This window comes from Rhinolophus sinicus, chromosome 1 (assembly GCF_057876585.1).
Source record: "Rhinolophus sinicus isolate RSI-liver-muscle chromosome 1, RSI-T2T, whole genome shotgun sequence".
NCBI lineage: Eukaryota > Metazoa > Chordata > Mammalia > Chiroptera > Rhinolophidae > Rhinolophus > Rhinolophus sinicus.
The window spans coordinates 123,514,131-123,534,400 of record NC_142501.1 but is presented as its reverse complement, the minus strand read 5'-3'; the positions used below and the strand labels follow the sequence as shown (position 1 = coordinate 123,534,400).

At 35.3% G+C, this 20,270-nt stretch overlaps 1 protein-coding gene across 4 annotated transcripts in view; it reads right to left on the bottom strand.

The window, feature by feature from the left end:
- The window catches only part of ARMC3 (armadillo repeat containing 3), a 91,479-nt gene that overhangs the window by 30,499 nt on the left and 40,710 nt on the right, over positions 1 to 20,270 (bottom strand). For all 4 annotated transcript variants that reach the window (XM_088789181.1, XM_088789185.1, XM_088789187.1 and 1 more), the window contains 2 exons: positions 11,727 to 11,879; positions 11,520 to 11,625 (listed from right to left, as the gene is read on the bottom strand). In XM_088789181.1, the coding sequence (XP_088645307.1) occupies positions 11,520 to 11,625; positions 11,727 to 11,879 (259 nt within the window). The remainder of the gene's footprint in view (positions 1 to 11,519; positions 11,626 to 11,726; positions 11,880 to 20,270) is intronic.

The following is a 20,270-nucleotide window of genomic DNA, read 5'->3' as shown; positions in this document are numbered from 1 at the left end:
GAGCTTTTAGAAAATTTAAGTGAGTACATAGGGTCATGCTGCATCGTTTTAGTTTCTCTTATTTATAAAAAAAATGTAGTCATGGAGCTACAATGATTTTCATCAGGTATGCCTCTGCTCACAGCCTTTCTGTTTGAGCTTTGTCTCTTCCTTTCCTCTGTACAACATCATATTTGGCCTTGGTTCATTTATACTCCACATTCTGCTCTTTTCTTTGCTCTTTATGGAAGCAGTAAAGGGAAGTACATAAAACCCTAGCTGTTTAAAAAAACACACAAAGATTCTAGGACACAGTGGAATATAGCTTTTACTAAATTGAACATAACTGCCAGCACAGAAAGACAAATCATACACGCACAGCTGGGAGAACCACTTCCGTGATATGTACATATCTGCCCCTAATTTATGTGCAGCTCTGTTTAAGTGTAAAAAGCATCACTGAGTTTAAATTATTATGGTGAAAACTCAAGCTATTATTCTTACCTAAAAAAATACAAACCTAATTTCAATTATAAAAAGAATGCAGACTTGTACTTCTTAAAAAAACTTGCTTAATTTCATGCCTTTCAAACCCAAGACATTCTATTTTCTTTTTCCCTGTCTTATATATACACAAGCTAAAGCCTGTTATATTTTTAAAACACATTTCAGTTTCCTAGATAGTACAGCATTATCCAAATGAATGGGACGGAAGTCAAACTGCTTTGTTACAAAATCCAGAATTATAGGACCATATGTCATCACAATAATCTGAAAATATTTTCTTATATTTACTATCATTGCTCTCCATCCAACTGGAGTTTAATCAAGTAAGAGTTTAAAATGTAAGTTGAAAAAAGAACCAAGATAAACACCAACAAAGGAAATGTATAAAAACATCTGTTTATATCAGTGAAGTTTGACATGTTATGTGTATCCAATCTATTACCAATCCTGACTATTTTCCTCCTCCATATTTCTCAACTCTCTCCCTTTGCTCCATCTCAGTCTCTCTCACTGAATCTAGTCCAGCATCCTCTCTTGTGGGTTGGTATAAATACTCTCCTGACAGGTCTCTCCTCTTCCCCTCCAATCTTTTCTCCATCTTACAGCTAAAATGATCTTTTAAAATAATAAATATCATATCGCTCCACTAGTTAGAACTTTGATGGTTTCCCATTGCTTAGATGAGGCCTCAGATTTCTCACATGGCCTTGTGACCCTGTGGGAGCCGAGCCTTCTCTGTCCCCCGCCCACCTGCCCTACCACCCCTTCTGGCTGCCCTGTGCACTGGGCCTGTCTGACAACCTGCAATATGGCAGGCTTTGTCTCAACTCAGGGAATTTCCATATGTTGTTCCCACTTCCTAACTTGTTCTTCCCCCTGGATAATCCCACTCATTTTTCAAGGGTCAGTACAAATATCTCTTCCTCAAGAAAGCATTTCTTGATCCCCAAACTAGGTTCTCTTTTTTACACGAGCTCAGAGCATTTGTTTGCTAAACATATTTACACTTCTTTTTGTTTAAAAAATGATGTTTGGCACAAATGTTCACAATCAGGGAACAGTAGCAATCTGGAAATATTATTTTCCAGCACTTGTTATGGAAAGGAATTCAGCACAAAGTTTTTCATGGAAGTCCAAGCCCCACAATGCAAAAGCATGGGCACTAAGAACATAATTAAGGGAAAATTCAATTACACAAATAGTGTCTATTTTCGGCTCACTGAAAATACTGTGCGATTTCATGTCTGCTTGCCTTTGCATACCTGTTCCCTTTGCCCAAAACACCATTCCCTATCCCTCCCGCACCCCTGCCTGAGGAACTCAAGCTCATCCTTCAAAACCTGCTCAACCATCTCTTTCTCTGCAAAGCCATCTGTAACCATCACTGCCCCTCCTTGTTGATCACTCCCTCCTCCTCTTTGCTATGTCTGTACCTGGCAGTGTTTGAATCTTATTTATATCCCCAGTACTGACAAGATCAATGTATTTTAATTGGCTGCAATCAACTCAGAGGGAGTGATGAAAAAAACCTCTGTGGGTGTCGAGAAGGGATGAGGGAAAAGTACTCAGCTCAGCTTTAAGTTTGCAAGAAGGCACAGGACCCAACAAAACTGGGATCTCCACTTGTGTCATTTATAGCTGCTCTTGAAATCAGGTTATTTCCTCCCCACCCCCAATGATTCTGTAATTATATAGTGAAATAATTTTTATATGGAGTTTATCTTGCGCTTTAGAAAACTTCTTTGGGATTTATCTATTTTATATAACAAGTGATGTCTATATTTTGTCTTTGCAGACATCGTTGACTCTATATTGGTTGTGTTATTAGATGACATTATTTGCTACCTCTCAGAATTTGATCCTTGCTGCAGTTTCCCATTTAACACATCTGCAAAGTCTAGTTACATGAATCAAGGGTGACCTTGGGCAGTACGAAAATCTGTTTAACAGAGCCCACATACAGGGTAATATGAGGAACCTGATGGAACAGATGGTAATATTGGCAATCAGAACCTTGTTTGTTAACAGTGATTGCAACCATTCCCACCAGCATGACATTTCATATGTCTCTGTGAGTTTTGTCATACCAAGGAAGACATATTGGCAGCAGAGACACTGCAAGTGGTCAGGAGAGGTGCATATGTCGCAGTGACTCTGGGTTGGCGTGTCTAAGCCTTGCAGGCTCCGGGTGAGTCAATACAGGTGCTTGGGGGTGGGACACTTGCCATTATGAGAAACAGGTCCCTGGTTATTGCAGCCAGATATGGAATGCTGTGAACAGGATTCCTGACTCTTGTTGCAGCCAGTTTTTCAACGAAGGTAATGACCCAAGATGTCGAGTGTTCGTTAAATTGATCAATTTCTGACCAAAACAGCTATGACCCTATTGCAGCCCCACAGCTGCAGAAGACTGCAATATGTGCCCTCGAACTCTGGCTGAACTCCAGGATTGACAAAAGTTGCCAGGAGAATTTTCTCCTTTTTAAGAAATCTTATTTAAAGAAGCTTATCAGTAGTGAGGGAGAAATCACAATTAGTTGCAGGCAAATGTTTAACACAAAGAGTTTTTAAGTAACATAATTATTGAAGTAAAACCCAGTCAGAGACACAAATGTGTGAAGTTTTGAGACTTATAGCAAAATAAGAATAATGCAAAAAAATTTTTTAAGTATGTGAAACCAAATTGTTTCTATTATACTGATGTGCCTTAGTGCATGATTTTGAGACTTTCAGAATGTGCTTTTCTGCCACAGTTGCTGTGACATCATGGTTTCTCAAGAGAGAAATGCTAGTTGCAAAGATACTAGTGCATGCTAACCCAGCACCTCTACAAACAGCATGCAGGCTTTTGTCACCAATTATGAGGCTGTCAATCAAAGTCTAGGGAAATCAAATGTAATTTTCTTACAAGTGACATGGAATCCTTATTGACCTATCTATTCAGCCATAATACTTCACTTCCATACATGCCACCTTCTGTTTCAAAAGCTGGAATGCCTGCCAATAATTAACCAGCTGCCGTCAGGAAAGAACAACTGTTTTCATTTTACATGGTTGACTTGTCTCCTGCTACAATAGGAATAATGGTCAAGGTGTTATAATACTCATAATAAATGGCTTTTGCAGTTACCAAATGTTTCTAGCCTGGAAATCAGTCTATTTACATATTTGTAGATGACAAGGGACACAATCCCAAAATAATTAGAGATACATATTGTTGATTTTCTTAACTGAATAATAAAGATGCTGAATGCTCTAGTGTGACAGCAAATAAAACTCCCCAGGCACTTGCCAGGACTGGCTTATTCTCATCAGCTCTAATGACACTTCTTCAGAGCGGACTTTTTTGATGAGCTCTGTGTCATTCCATATGACCCCTTTCATAACCCCGGTGTCATTCATGTCCCTCTCTGTGACATTGTGTTGTTTTATTTAATCTATACTGTTATCACTTCTGAAATTACCTTTTTAAATTTTTTCATATATTGTCTGTCTCCCTGACTGAAATATTAGTTTCGTGAAAGCAGTTTCATGGAAACTTTGTCGTATTCCCTACTGTAGCCCTACAGCCTAGAATGGTGCCTAACACATAAAAACACCCAAATAATGGTGAAATAATTACAAAAGAAAACTACGAGTAAATTTATAGATTATAGCTTCCTTAGCTTTGGGGATAAAATGATAACAGTAGTAAAGCGTGGTCCCATCTAGTCCCTAGTGGAAGTTGTGTTCCAGATTCTCTGTGATAGTGGTAGAAGGGAATCACTCAGAGGCATAAAATACAGTTGATAATCTAGATTCACTTTTTTGTTGTTATTTTATAGTTAAGAAAGGTGAAATTTAGAAAGACTTAAAAACTTGCTCGCAAAGCAATTCAATCAATAGATAGGATCAAAACCATGGTGGTCTGACTTTTCGTCCATTACCATTTTTACAATTATCAATCTCTTAAGCTTCAAAAAGTACAGCATTTTCTAGAAAAAAAAAATAAGCTAGAATCTATTTGATTCACTTCATCATTCCTTAGGGAATGAGAAATGAGGGAGAACACTTGGATTTATAGCATAGTGGGAAATTCTCACCAGCCGTTGGATACACGTTTTCCCTTTTTCTTGCTCTTTATAGGAGGAAGGGGAAGAGGAAGAAGAGGAAGAGGAGGAAGAAAGGAGGGATAATGGGGAGAGATACGTGGGAAAAAGGTGGAAGGAGGGTAGAAAGGAAAGGAAGGGATGAAAACTCACTCTTCCAAAGGTGCCTATTAGCATTCAAGGAACCCTGGCCATTCTAGTCTGGAGGAATTCAGAGAGATCAGTACAGCTAAGGGAAACATTTCGGTGGGGAAGATTTGGAGAAGTTCAGAGTCAAGGAGGCAGTAAGTAGGCGACAGAGAGAGAAAGTTGCAAGGGTAGAAGCTAAGAGCTTCAACTACTGCAAGCTCCCTATGGACCTACCAAGCAGACTGCCTCGGTGTTGAGTGTTCACCCCACCTTTGACCTTGAACAAAGACCGTGCTTCTGTGTCCTCATCTGCAAAGTGGCCGTAAAGATAATATCCCCTACCCCGCAGATTAAATGATACATTCCATTTCAAGTACTTAGCTCAATGCCTGGCCCACACATGCCAGCTATCATTGTCATCTGCTCATACTCAGTGAGACACAAGGACAGACATTTCCCTATATCCTGTCGAGATTTCTTAGATCATGGGAAAATATCATCATACTTCCAAATTTGCATGTGAGTGTGAAATTTTCGTTTTCACACAATTTTCAGCTACACATTCAAGTCGCCAACACTTTTAGCAGTAGAATATTATCTCTTTAAAAGCATCATAATGAAATGCTTTCCAGATCACAATCTTTTAACACTGTTTTAAAATATTATTTTAGACACGCTGGAGAGTGTTTCAAATTAAATTAGTGGGCGTTTCACTAAACTGCAGAGCAATTCTTCCAGTACCTTTTTTGCCCCTCCCCCAACTTCCTCCCAAACTGCCACTAGGGGTCAGTATGAAGACACAATTCCTTTCACTGTTGGGAAAATAGAACTGAAAATATTTCCCTGTGAAAAACCCTATGCAGCAAACACAATAATTACACAACTGTAGCATTATTAAGTCCAAGTGATATGTCAGATCTATAACCGGAGTTTGCATTTTTCATGGGACTGTATTTTAATTTTATATATCACCGTGGATTATTTCTATGGTCAATGTTTCTTTAATTAAAAAGTATTCTAAGTGACAAGATTACTTATTCTAAATGAATCTGTGCATATTGGCCAACACGTATGATCTGGAACAGATGTTAAAATTTATTTTCAAAGAGTGATAGTACACATCTCTAGCCATCTCAAAGGTAGATATCCCTCTAGTGGAATGGAGAAGGGGGAGTGAAACTTGTGGTATTTTGCCAATTTTAAGGGAGGTAGGTTTTTTCCCTTCTAAATGACTATCATCACTCACTGCACCACAGCCTTAAATGAACAATAAAATATTGACAATTATAAGAAATAGCATTAGTCTATACTTAAATTTATAGAATAAAAGAAATGAAAAGAAATGGTAAAAAATATACAAATACATGGCCTTCCCTCAACTCTATTTAATGGGGTGTGAATGAAAAACAAACAACGCACACACACACTTTATAGTGTGCTTTCTATACACACTAGAGAGCTTTCACATTCCCAGAAGACACTTAAGGTCAGGCCCTTCCCTGACAATACTGACCTGACTGATAGGGTTTGAGTCACTGAATAAATGAAGTAACCACTGCCTTTTCTTGATGTACTTACTGTGTGAGGTTCTGGATGTGGCATAGCCTTTAAACATTTTCTCTACAAATTGCCTGGCTTTCTTAAGCATGGTTCTCCATGAATAATTCTATTAGGTATTAAAATTATTTAGTCAATGTTTTATTTTTATGTTAGTGAAGAGAAATATTAATACTGATAACACAAAATGACAGGTCATCCATATATAATGAGGACATTCAAAAGTTCCCAAAGCACTCAAACGTATATCCATATAGTTTGGGGGCATTCTGTCTCTTTCTGGAGTTCTTTTGGGGTGTACGCCTTACTGTTTCCTCACTTCCTCTGTTGTAATCCTGACCAGACGTCACACAATAGCAGGACAGTCCCTAGAGAGGAGCTCTTTGTTTCTGCTATTGTGGAGGCCAGCAGTGGCCCAGCAATCAATCAAATTTTTTTTTTTTTAAGTAACCACTATTTTTGTTCCCATTTGAACTTTGTTGTGGGAAGTTAAGGAAGGGTATAAAAAATAAAAAATAAAAAAAACAAGGAAATGGAGATAAAAGGGGTCTCAAGATTTAGGGAAATCACCCAGTTCTTTGTGGAGATAGTACAGAAGAAGAATGAAGAATCAGAATTCATATGATCTTTATGTAAACTGTAGACTTGAGTATGGCTTTTCTATAACAAAACCACAGTTTTTACTTACTTATCTATAAGTATTAAAATAATTATGATTGTTACTTTTTATATTTTTACTTTATTCATTGTTTTCCTAAAATAATTGTACCTTTTGAAAAAAATATCTAGTCAATAATCACACTATTTTCTAATTTTTTCATAATTTACCAATAGTCAAAATTTAGTTAGTGTTAGCAGAAAGAAATGAAAAACATTGAACCCTTTTTATTCTTGGGATAACTTAAAAACTCTCATTCTGATTGGACCCAACAGATGGCAGTGATGTTATAAATTAATAGTTGAAAATATTATTATAATATGTAAGATGTGCCCCTCAAAAGAATGTCAACCAAGAAGAATTCTCTCAGGTACTTGCATAAGTAATGCAAAACTTTGATATGACTAATTGCATAGAAGAGTACAAGTAAATAGAACACGAAATGTAGCTGAAAATAACATTACCTCTTTCAAAGATTAACTTTTTGCTTTCCAAAAAGGACTACAAATTAAGAATTGTCAAAGAGATCAGCAGTAAATCAAGAAAGAATGGATAATGGTGTTCAAATTAATTAAATGGATTACATTTTTATATAAAATTCATTAATGCTTCTTGAGTTGCATTTTCATCTATTTCTTCATATGGGGGTTGTTTTAGCCTTCTCACTTTTTATTTATTCACTTATAAAGTAATTTTACTTTTCTTCTTCTATCACGTTACGTAAATCTGGCTGTTCTTGTTTTCTTTTCCTATGCCTTTAAATAGTTATTTTTTATTCTTATTCATTGTCTTTTCATATTTTTATCCATTTTAAATAATCTGTATTATGCAGATAATACAGAATGAAAAGTATTTTATGTTATCATAACATGCCAGTGTTTACTCAATTCATGAAATGAGCCTCCAGCTCCAGAAGGTACCCTGAGTTTAACAATTAGAAATCCATTTTAGGCACAAGATATGAGTGTAGGAGAAGGGGTTACTTTTTTTTAAATTTCATCTTCTGTCTTTATTATTATTATTTTTAATTTAACAAAATTTTCATTTACAGGTGACATATAATATTATATTAGTTTCAGGTGTACGACATAGTGATTATACATTTTATAACTTATTAAGTGAATATCCCAAAACAAAAACAAATTCATAGATACAGAGAACAAATTGATGGTTGCCAGATGGGAGGGAGTTTAGGGAGATGAATGAAAAAGGGGAAGGGATTAAGATGTACACCTTGTCAGATATAAAAACAGTCACAGGGATATAAAAGTAAAGCATAGGGAATACAGTCAATAATATTGTAATAATTGTATGATGTCAGACGTATACTAGACTTACTGGAGAAGGGGTTAGATTTTAACAAACAAAATTAGAATTCTCAATTCTTAACTGCATTTAACAAAATGAGGCTAGCAAATTATCAGGTATCCAAATGGTTACCCAATGCACCTGAAAGACATGAGCTCTGGGTGTTTTCCTCCTTCACTTATTTAGGTGTAGTGGAAAAGCGACTTTCTCATTGTTTCTAACCCCCATGTCCAGCCACTCCGGATGGAGAACCATGACTGGGCCTCAGTTCTATAGCGCTTTGCTAGGAAACGCAGTGGCAACACTCACTAATGCTGAGTTTAAGCTAATAATGTTTTAAAGACGATCTAAGTAGAAAACATTTTTTATCAAAGTAACCAGTCATCTTTGTTGTCTCTTCTGTGTTAATTAAATACTCTAGGAAGCTTGTTGGAAGGATCATTGAACATGGCTTATTTGTTTTCATTCCTTTTGATTGACTATAAAAGCTTTTTTCAGCTCCAGTCTTCAGCATTTGGCACAAACATGTCAACTCTGACTCCATTTCCTCCTCAAAAATATTTACTCCTCAAAAACATTTACTTTTACAAAGTCCAAAGTAAAACTATGTAGGCCTCAAAGAATATCCATAAAACCACTTTCATTCATGTCTCAGATCCCTTACCAAACACAAGTTGAAAAAAAACAAAACAAAACTCTGAATGGACAGTATATAATAGATTAAAGAAATAACAGTAATTAAATTTTTTTAATTTAAAAATTAAATCAAATTACAAAAATAATGTTGATATCATAGATATCAAGCACCATTTTGTCCTAATTGACTTTTCTATGTTGGTAAAATGGAACTGTACAGTCAGATGACAAAAATCTGTGAAATAGGTAATTGAAAGAGAAAGTCTGTTGGCAGCCTCTTTTAGAACTACTTACCATCCTAATTTTCTATGATGTTATATAAAACTGTGAAACAGTAAAAGCCAGACATTCTCACATCAAATCAAGACATCTATATACTCTGGAGGCCTATTAAAGTATTCTCGATAATATATAAATCTAAATGCACTGGAGATGGAAGTATTTTAGTGCCACTGATAAGATTTTTGCACTGGCATGATTATACTGGAAAAAAAAAACCCTCTCAATATGCTATTTTCAAATTGCTACATATTATGACTCAATATTCTAGAAATTTGTGTGCTTTCATACGGATGATGATGACCCTGAATTTAGGAAATTACTGTGTAAAGACTGTAGCTATTAGAGGAACACAATTTTGTTTTGATGTTTATACATTTTGGCTATGTTTTTATCGGGCATTGTTAGATTTTTCGTCATTGCATTAAAATATTTGTGTGGGAGTAAAGAAAGGGAAGGAAAGGGTAAGAAATAGGTTAAGTATATGGTGGCAGTGGTGGAGGATTTATTTCAAGTTAGAAAAAGGTAATTTTAGCCACAATACTACAAAACAATAATATGCGCAAGTTAATAACTAATGTATTGTGATGATTAATTTCATGTGTTAACGTGACTGAGCTAAGGGATGCCCAGATAGCTGGTAAACATTATTTTTTAGTGTGTATGTGAGGGAGTTTCAGGAAGAGATTAGTATTTGAATCAGCAGACTGAGTAAATATACCCCTTCTATTCCCCCACTCCCCCCACCCCCTGCCACCAATGTAGGTGGGCATCATCTAATCATTGAGGGCCTGAATGGCACAAAAAAAAGGAGGAGGAAGGATGAATTTGCTCTTCTGCTTGAGTTGGGACAACCGTCTTCTCCTGTCTTCAGACATCAACTCCCTGGTTCTCAGGACTTTAGACTTGGACTGAATCACACCACCACCTTTCCCGAGTCTCCAGAGTGCAAACAGCAGGTCATGGGACTTTTCAGCCTCTATAATTGTGTAAGCCAATTCCTATATATAAAACCTCTATCTATCTATCTATCTATCTATCTATCTATCTATCTATCTATCTATTATCTATCTATCTATCTATCTATCTATCTATCTATCTATCTTTCTATTTCCTATTGGTTCCATTTCTCTAGAGAAGCCTAGCACATGTACAAGATGAGATACAGGGAGAGTATATAATTATTTTATTTATAAAAGTTACCGTCAGGAAATTCTTACTGTTTTATAAGGCAGTCTTAACTTCTGTAGAGAAAAGAATATAGACTTTGGAGTCCAACAGACCTGGGTTTAATTTCTAGCTCAGCTATTATAATAAATATTTATACCCAAGAACATTAGGTAATTTTGCAGAGCCTCAGTTTCCTCATTAGTTGATAGATTATCTTGATAATTAAATTTTTCAATGACTATAAATCACATACCATGCTTAGAATACAGAGGATGCTCCTTCCCAACCTTTCTTTGTAGTATTTACCATAATATGTTGTCTTAAATTGACTTTTTAAATGTTTCTAGATTTATTTAATGTTTATGGTGCTTTAAAATGGATCTTTTAAGTTTTTTCTAGATTTATCAAATGTCGTTATACAATGTTGTTTTTAAGACAGCATTATCCAGTTTTATTTGTACTAGAACCTTCCACGAGAGTTAGCCTGTGACCTAAATCAAGTTGCCTGCACATTTTCCAAACTAGCCCAGAAATAGTCAAGATTTTATAACAGTCATGTGTCACTTAATGATGGAGATACATTCTTGGAAATATGTCCTTTGGCGGTTTTGTCATTGTATGAACACCCTAGAGTGCACTTACACAAACCTGGATGGTCTGGCTTACCACACACCGAGGCTGTATGGTATGGCTTATGCTCCTAGGCTACAAGCCTGTACAGCATATTACTGTACTGAATACTATAAATATTTGTGTATCTAAATGGCATTTGTGTACCTAAACCTATCTAAACACAGAAAAGGTACAGTAAAACTATGGTATATGGTGCTTTTGATCAGCACAGCAGGTTTGTTTACCCCAGCGTCACCACAAACACGTGAGTAATGTGTTGCCCTACCACTTGACGATGGTTACAACGTCACAAGGCAATAGCAATTTTTCAGCTCCATTATAATCTCCTGGGACTGCCGTTATACACGTGCTTGGTCATTGACCAAAACATCGTTATGCAGCATATGACCGGACCTTTGCAAAACAGGCCTACCTGATGACTTATTTTCATCAGGGTTCCTGAGGTTTTCATAAAGGTTTTTTCCCAAGATGGACCATTTGAAAGAATAGGTAAATTGCCTGGAAAGCCAAAGTATTAAAATGAGCACTTCTTGGACTCTGATCACCCACATAAGGCAGAACCTTTTTGTACTTACTTGGCATTTGCAGGATTGCAAGTGGTCAGATTGGCCAGGGCCAGGGCAGCAGCTTCCCTTACCTCTTCATTGTCACTTTTTAGCAACTGAATTAACTGCGGAATCCCTGCAGCAAAAGAAATGTAAAATGTGACTTTACGAACATCCACGTAAACTAGAATATGGTCACCTAAAAATGTACAAAATGGTTCCTTCCAGTTTGCTTACCCTGATGATTGAAAAAATCTTTGCTGCCCGAATTCTCACACATTGCTGAAATAGCTTGGGAAGCAGCAATTTTCGTTCCATCACTTTCAGAACTCAGAAGGGCTACAAGGCACTTTTCAACTTCTTGTTCGTGAAAAAGTTTTCTGTTTTCAGCTTTCATAAACCAAAAGGGGGAAAAAAATCAGAATTTTTCTGCAAAAACTGTGCAAATATTACTACTTCCCCATCCAAAATATGACAGGAATTCAAGCTGTTTGCTAGCTTTAGTCACAGAGTCTAAACCAAACGAAGTCTATTCCTATTTAACCTTTAGAGCACAGGGATTCTGCACAATGAATCATGGTTAGTGCCTTTTTTCCTATTCCCTTATATGACACCAATGCTATGGCAAGTTTCAGATTTAGCAAGAACTATTTAACACCAATCTGTGTGGCTGGCATGGTGCTGTGTTCACACATCCTATCATCTCGCTAAGGATAAAAACCTATTTATTTGATGTTTATTCTAAATATAAACACAATATTTGAAAAATACCTAAGATGTACTGATGAGCTGGATGCTCAAGAGAAGAGGAAAAAGTAAAAATGAATAATGAAGTATGATCCCGAGTCTTAAATAATAATAATATAAACAATAATAAAATTAATAAATAATAAATAAAATAATAAATTCCAAGTCTTAAGGAATTTATAATTTCATATAAAAATCATAATCATCTTTTATCTTAAGTTGCAATACGTGCTGATGCAGCAAAAATTAATATAGCGATTTAATTGCTAAGTTACCAGAAACTTAATCTAAACATATATTAGCATAGTTTTGTTTATTTGAAAACAAATAGTAATGACTCAAAGTGCATACCATGATGTTCACCACATTATAAAACACTAAATTAAAAACCAAAGTATTTTTAATGTTCTTTTTGTTCCCTAATGTTCTTGATTTCGTTTGAGTTTAAAAAAAAAAAAATGACAATCTCATTACTATACTAAAGCAAATATTGCATTAAACTAAATTAGAACATGAAAACCTAATTTTTTTGTTTTGTGTTCTAGTGTTAATTCTAAATAAGTTACTATTCATTAAAAAGCATGTACTAGAAAATATATGTTAAACCAAACTCAGTTTTAATTCCCTAAGAAGTAACACTACTTTGAAAAGAAACAGCTTACAAATAATTCCTTGCTAATTTATTTACAGTTCCTTCATAAAATTTTGTCGTTGGTTTGATTCTCCATTAATTAACCTTTATAAAGTCAATTTACATGATTAAAGCAGAATGTGTGATATGTGCTATTAGGATGCTGATATATAAGAGAACAATATTCTGTTAAAATAAAAATCTGCAAAAAATGTTCATACTAATTTAGATTACGACATCTACATGTGGAACTAATTCATTACTTATACATATTTTAATTAACTTGTGGTTTTTTTTCAGAAATTTTTTCAGAAATTATCTCAACTAGGTTTGCATTTTAAAGTTAAAATATTTCTGTCTTCTTTCAACCATAATTTTTTAAGTCATCCCTTTCACAGAAGCAGTGTCACATTCAGATGCCACCATATTTGCAAATACTTTTAGCCTTTGTTCATCTGATACCTAGATGTATGCTGAACGATCTGGCCATATCTGGCACAAGCTAAATTACTAACAGTTTTGTTCATTCATCTTAAACCAATCTTGAACCATGTCCTGTAATCCTGTCATTTTAATCCCTGCTCCTTTCATTAAAAATTAGAATTCAAGCAGGTTTCATTAAAAAAGCTTTGATTAACATTTAAATCTGAAGTACGTGGCTTCTAAGATGTTTTAAAATATATGTAGGCCTTATTAGTTTTCTCTGAATAAACAAGATCTGAAACTTTTCTACAGTATCTGACCTAAAATGCTTAGATTTATAATTAACAATTCCCTAATGGCTCTAAATCAATTTTACTAAACAGAATATTCTAAGCACAGGTTCTATCAGGAAAATCAGCCAAAAGAATTAATTTGAAAAGACTAACTTTTGAGTATATAATTGTTGCATTCAAAAAACAGTGTATATGCAATTATTGCAAAGATTTTTAAAGCAATTTAAACACTGTGCGTAATTAGCTTCTCAACCCTGCTGATAGTATTCTCGAAATCCAGCTGTGTTCACCAAACCTCAAAAATGCTGATGGCAGTATGGCTATGATAGATTTAAAAGATGAATTACCATATTAACCAAGTACCCTCATTGAATTGCTACACCAAGAAGTATTTATGTTTTAATTATGCAGATAATAAAGATGACAGCTCAATTCTGCTACTAATAGAGGAATGTCATTTAAAAATAGTATTTGTTCAATATCACTAAAATAAAAAGCACGAGGTTTTGTAACTGAAAATAAATCTGTATATAATGATGCTTTTCTTCACCTCTTCTCAGAAATTGCTATTGTGTCACTTCTGCTCCTGCTGAGATGTTAATGTCAGTTCATAAACCTTGTGGCAACGTGGTAATTAACACCTTCCTCCTTCTGGTGCTAGGTCAAAGGCATACTGACTTGGGCTTTTCATGGTGGTGATGCATGTTAAAACTATTCAACCACCAAATCTAAAGAATGTATTATGTGTTTGTGTGTTTCAGCTGTATTTTTGACATACAATGTCAATGGCATTGCATAACCTAGCCTACACACAAAAAAATGTTTAAGTTATTTATTTTTTTAGTTACAGTTGACATTCAATATTATTTCATATTAGTTTCAGGTGTACAGCATAGTGGTTAGACATTTCGATAATTTATGCAGTGATTCTCCCAGATTAGTCTAGTACCCACCTGGCACTGTAAAAGTATATAGTTGTTGCCACAAAAATCTTTGATGATTATGGAAAGTAAAGAAAAAAATGTTATAAATGAATATCGATGATTATATTGTTCTTAACAACAGTAGAAGGAGCAATATTTTTTAAAACCTAATTATGAATGGAGTTTTCTAATTATTTTCATTATTTTAAAACTTCTTCATGATTACTTACTTTCAACACAGAAATATTAAGAGATAACTTTGTTAAACCTGATGAATTTTTAGAGTTTATAATTGTTACTAATATCAAATAAGGCATGTCTAAAATAGAATAAGGCACGCCAGATCTGGCTGGGTCTGGCAGAGAGAGGTCAAGGCAGGTAACAGTTGACATAAAAAAGGGTAGACAAGAAATACAGACAGGACCTGAAAAGAAGGCACAATCTAGAATTGAGACGGAGGCCCAATCTAGAATTGAGACGGAGGGAGAGGTAGCTATTGTGGATCTGGCCAGGTCAACAGCGTTAAGAGGTAAATAAATTCACAAAAATAGAAGAGAATAATCAGGTAAATGAGGAAGATGCCTATCTATCCTCTAGCACTGGCCCTAGGGAACATGATATTGGTTCTGAGCTAGTATTGTGCTCTGGGCAGAGTGTGCAGCTCTACCCAAAACGCATGGCTAAGGCAGTTCCAAGTCCTTAGGGGGATACTGCTTCTGGAGAAGCTTGGAATAGAGACATGTTTTCAAAACCCTGTCCTTCCAATCAGGAGAGGGTTCATGCTTGAGGATTTATTGGGATATGTGGACAGAGAAAAAGCTTCAATCTTTGTGGAATCATTTATGTCTCTAGAGGCTCCAAGGCTCAAGCTTTCAGACCAGGTATCTCCTAGACTGTAAGAAAATGAAACCATCTCTTCACCCCTTAGACTTGCAGATTCATTTAACACACTTTCCTATTGTTTGTACAGTCACCAAAAGTGGACACAGTTTAGGAAGGAAGGTAGATTATGCCAGAAAGGGTAGAGAAAAGTTTCCAGTTGAGCAAGCTGAGTTATAAAATGTAAGCTTTTACAGGAACAGATGAAACCTGCAAGACAATAGCGAAGGATTGCTACTATCATACACATGGGCAGTTGGTCGAATGACGTTAGGGTAGATGTAAATCTCATCTCATCTGGAAAATGGTGGTTCTGCTAAGCAATGGAAATTAGCTTTTGTTCTGTGTTTGCTTGATATTCTAAAGTAGCAGGTCAGACTACCTGAGTTCACGTACAGCTTTTTGCTTTAACCTACAATACCAAGGATAGATGAAGGCTATGCTTTAAGGAAACTAGTAGTTTACTTAAAGCAGAATAGGCTATACTAAGTTAAACCATGAGAAAGTACATTTTAAAATGTCTTACAGGAAGATGGAAAAACCAGTTATCTTATAGAACCCTCAAAAAACAACAGAATTAGAAAATTTGATTTTCCCTTTGAGCCTAGCCATTTGAAGAACGTGGATACCAATAGGTCAAAATAGGATTTTCAAAATCAGCATCCAGACTAAAGGCCTAAACCAGAGCAAATATGTATAAAAATTGTGGCCTAACATAAGTTATATGCTCCACAGCACAATGGATCTGAGCAAGAACAAACTGATAACCAATGGCCATATGATAGTATGGACGAATCTCTGATTCCAAGCTAAGGCATCTAGACTTGATCCTGTTTATTCTAGTCCAACAGTTAGGGATTTGGAGCCCATGGATCCTGAAGGCATAGATGGGTTCCAGCAGTCCACAAATTCCCTGAAATTACATGCAGAATGTTGTGCATATCTGCATTTGGTGGGGGGAGAGGGGAAAACTTTTTCATCATATTTTCAAAGAAATTAAAGATTCCTCAAAAGTTGAGTTCGGGTAATATAGTTGGATGTTCTTGGAAGTCATCAGAAATATAGGCAAGAAGTCAGAAGACAGGTCATCATTAGATACAGATTTGGGATTCATAAGCAAAGAAGAAGTCAGCTGAAACGTCAGTCACAAGTGAGATTCTCAGGGAGACAAGACAGAAGATAGGGAAGGCAAGTTTAATACTGACATGATAGGTGAGTGAGAGGTAAAGTCAAAAGGTGGGTCTGATGATCAGGATCGTCACCAGGGAAGCTGGGTATTATGGTGATTAAGGGGTAAAAGAGTCTTCTGGAGGAGGGGGCCATCAACAGTGTGGAATGCCACAAAGAGGTCAAGTAAGGACAAGGCTGAAGATGTATCTGTAGGCTTTGGGAGTTGGGAGGTCAAGGTCAAATTCTATAGGGACTGTTTTTGTGGAATGGTGGAAGCAGAAGTCACATGCAGGAGGCTGATGGAGATAAGATGAAGATGTGGCGTTATTTAAAATTGATTAGTTTTTCAAAGAGGTTGATGAAGAAGAAAAGGAGAAAAAGAAGGCCCTGAGCAGGTACAAAAGAGGAAGAAACAAATTTCCATAAACTACATGTGGTCAATGAACAATTATAGGCTCCTCAGAATGCTCCAAACTTTTATCAACTTCCTCCTATATAACCAGTGGGACCAGGAGAAAATAGCATGTTAGTTCTGCAATGCCACATTAGAGAGAAGCCCTTATCATCATCCAAAACTGGGCTAAAGGATTCCGTTGCTTTCTCAATTGATGGGGAAATAGGCAAAAGGCACCACATAAGCCTTATCTATCAAAACCAGGCCTAGGCAGAGCACTCCTCATTCCATGGTGAATAAAACATTAGAAACCAAAATTATGAAAGAGTGTGTGATAGGTGTGGAAGAAAGAGAACAGAGATGGTCTAAAGATAATAAATAGTCCTGGGGCAAAATATTAAATTGAACAAAAACAATAATAAAAAGTATAATAGATAAAATTGTTTCCTTAGGAAAAATAAAACATGATTCTGAGATCAAAAGGCTTTATAAGCAGACAGAGAGAGTCTCAGACACATTTTTGCAAAATTTTTGAACCATAGGATAAAGGATTCTACCCAAATACAAAAAGAAAGCATCTTATATACAAAAGAATGGAAATCAGATTCAGACTCCACAAAAGCAAGGTTCACAGAAATTTAAGATAATGTTACAACGCAAGAATTCTAAACCTAACTGAACGGTCATATAAGTATGATGGCAACAAACATTCACAGATCCTCTTGGAAAAGTACACTACTCTTGACTATTCTTGAATAAATATACTCTAATTAACTGAGAGATGAATCAAAATGAAATCTTAAGAATGGGTATGTTTTATTGTGACAAATTTATAATGTACACTGAAACAGATCTGATATGTAAATAACTAAATGGTAAATGTGGATGAAATTGAATGTAATGGCAAAGTAATTCTTAAAAAAGAGGTTTACATAGATTTTAGTGAGGAGAATCTATAGCCCCCTACGAAACTTATAAACATCAGGAAGGGGAAGAATTATGGAAGTAAAATATCATAACTTTCTTTTTAGAATAACCATTTATTTTTTAATAATCTATGTAACAAACAAGAAAGAAAGAAAAAGAGAAAGAAATAAAACAAAGGAGCTAGCATAGAAAAAACAGAAAGCATAAAACATGATGTCATAAATAAGGCCAAATAAAATAGTTGTAAAAATAAATCTAACAATGTTTCATCACCCTGTGTTTGGATCTAGTGGTAGTGAAGATTTCTCAATTTTGCTAATTTGTAGGGACCTCACCATCCTTTGTTTGTTCCCTTAACCCTAACTGTACTTCTGAAAGTAATTTCTTCATTTATCTCTTTAATTAACCATCTGGAGTTTACAGAGCTGTTTTCTGCCAAGACCATGTTTGGTAACACATGGCAATCTTAATATTAAATTAGAATTTAAAGTTGATAAGCAGTAAGTGAAGTTTTAAAAAAAATCAGTAGTGGAGATAAAACAGTATTAAATAAATCAGAATTGGTTAAAATAAAATTACAAGAGAAAATAAACAAATAACATAGTGGAAAACAACATACCACTCTTCATCTGTGACAGATCAAAGTAAATTAAAAATAAAGACAAAAAGGACTGTACAATATAATTTATAAAGTGGAACTAAAAGATAAATAGCAAACTCTGCACTCCATAGGAAATACATATTTTGCTTATTCAACAAATATTTATTTATTTACCTCATTCATTGTTTATCCCTATCTTGTAGAATAGTGCCTTACATGCAGCATGAATACTATAAATATTTGTTAAGTAGTAAGCAAAGAGTATACCTTTTCAAGACTTCATAAAACACTGTACACATTGATCAGTGAAAATGCAATATTATCCTTGAAGCAAATTTTGCATTTTTAAACTATAAATAAAAAATGTTAGTATTTAAAATGAAAGAACTTTAGCTCTGGTCCTAAGAAATGGGATCTGGGGTTCACTAGAGGTCTTTCCCTCAAAGGATTAGCCCAATGTGCTGATATGGTCAAAAGGCTGACTAAAACACTAGATTCATAAGACTGAATATGAAAAGAACTCATAAAATGATGGTGCATGTTTTAAAAATGCTGTTCATACTTATCACCACATTTCAAGGAGGGTATCACGAACAACAGAAAGTCCAGAAAAGTAAGAGAATGATTACAGGATAGCCTGAGGACGTGATTTATGGGGAGAGACTAAATAAGATAAGGATTCTTCAGTCTGAAAAACTGATGGTTGAGGGAATGTGAAAAAAAATCACAAAGGGTGTAGATTAAATAAATACAGATTTAGTTATTAGATTCTAAAATAAAGGGCAAGGGAATACAATTTGGAACTGGAATGTAGTCATTTTAGAACTATACGGAAGTAGATTCATAAAACATTAAGTGCCAGATGGGACTCAGATACTATCTGGTCAAAATTCTTTGCGTTACAAATAAAGGATGGATTTCAACAAATGGTGCTGGGAACACTGGGTATTTACATGCAAAAGAATGAAGTTAGATACTTACCTTATACCATATACAAAAACAATTCAAAATAGATCAAAGACCTAAATGTAAGACCTAAATGTACAGTTTCTTCCAAACTGTAACACTGTTGGAAGAAAACATAGGGGAAAAGCTTCATGACATTGGATTTAATGTCAGTAAGGATTTATTGGATTTGGTACCCAAAGCAGAGGCAAAAAAGAAAAAAACAGATAAATAGGACAACATCAATATTAAAAACTGTGCATCAAAGGACACACTAGAGTGAAAGGGCAACCCACAGAATGGCAGAAACTATTTGCAGATCATTATCTGATAAGGAGTTAGTATCCGGAATATATGAAGAACTCCTCAATTCAACAACAACAAAAAATAAACAATCTTGTTAAAAAATAGGCAAAGGATTTGAATAGACATTTCTCCAAAGAAGACACACAGCAGCCAATAAGCACACGAAGAAAATGCTTAACATCACTAATCATTCGGGAAATGCAAATCAAAACACAGTGAGATAACACCTCACACCCATGAGGATGTAAAAAATGAAAACTAGCAAGTGTTGGTGAGAAGAGGAGAAATTGGAACCCATGTGCCCTGCTGATGGGAATATAACATGGTGTAGCCACTTTGGAAAACGTTATGGCAGTTCCTCAAAATATTAAACAGAGAATTGCGATATGATCAAGCAATTCCACTTCTGGGCATATACCCCAAAGAAATGAAAGCAGGGACTTAAAGAGATATTTATACATCCTTGTTCCTAGCAGCATTCTTCACATAGCCTGCAGGTGGAAGCAACCCAGATGTCCGTCAGTGGATGAATGGATCAACAA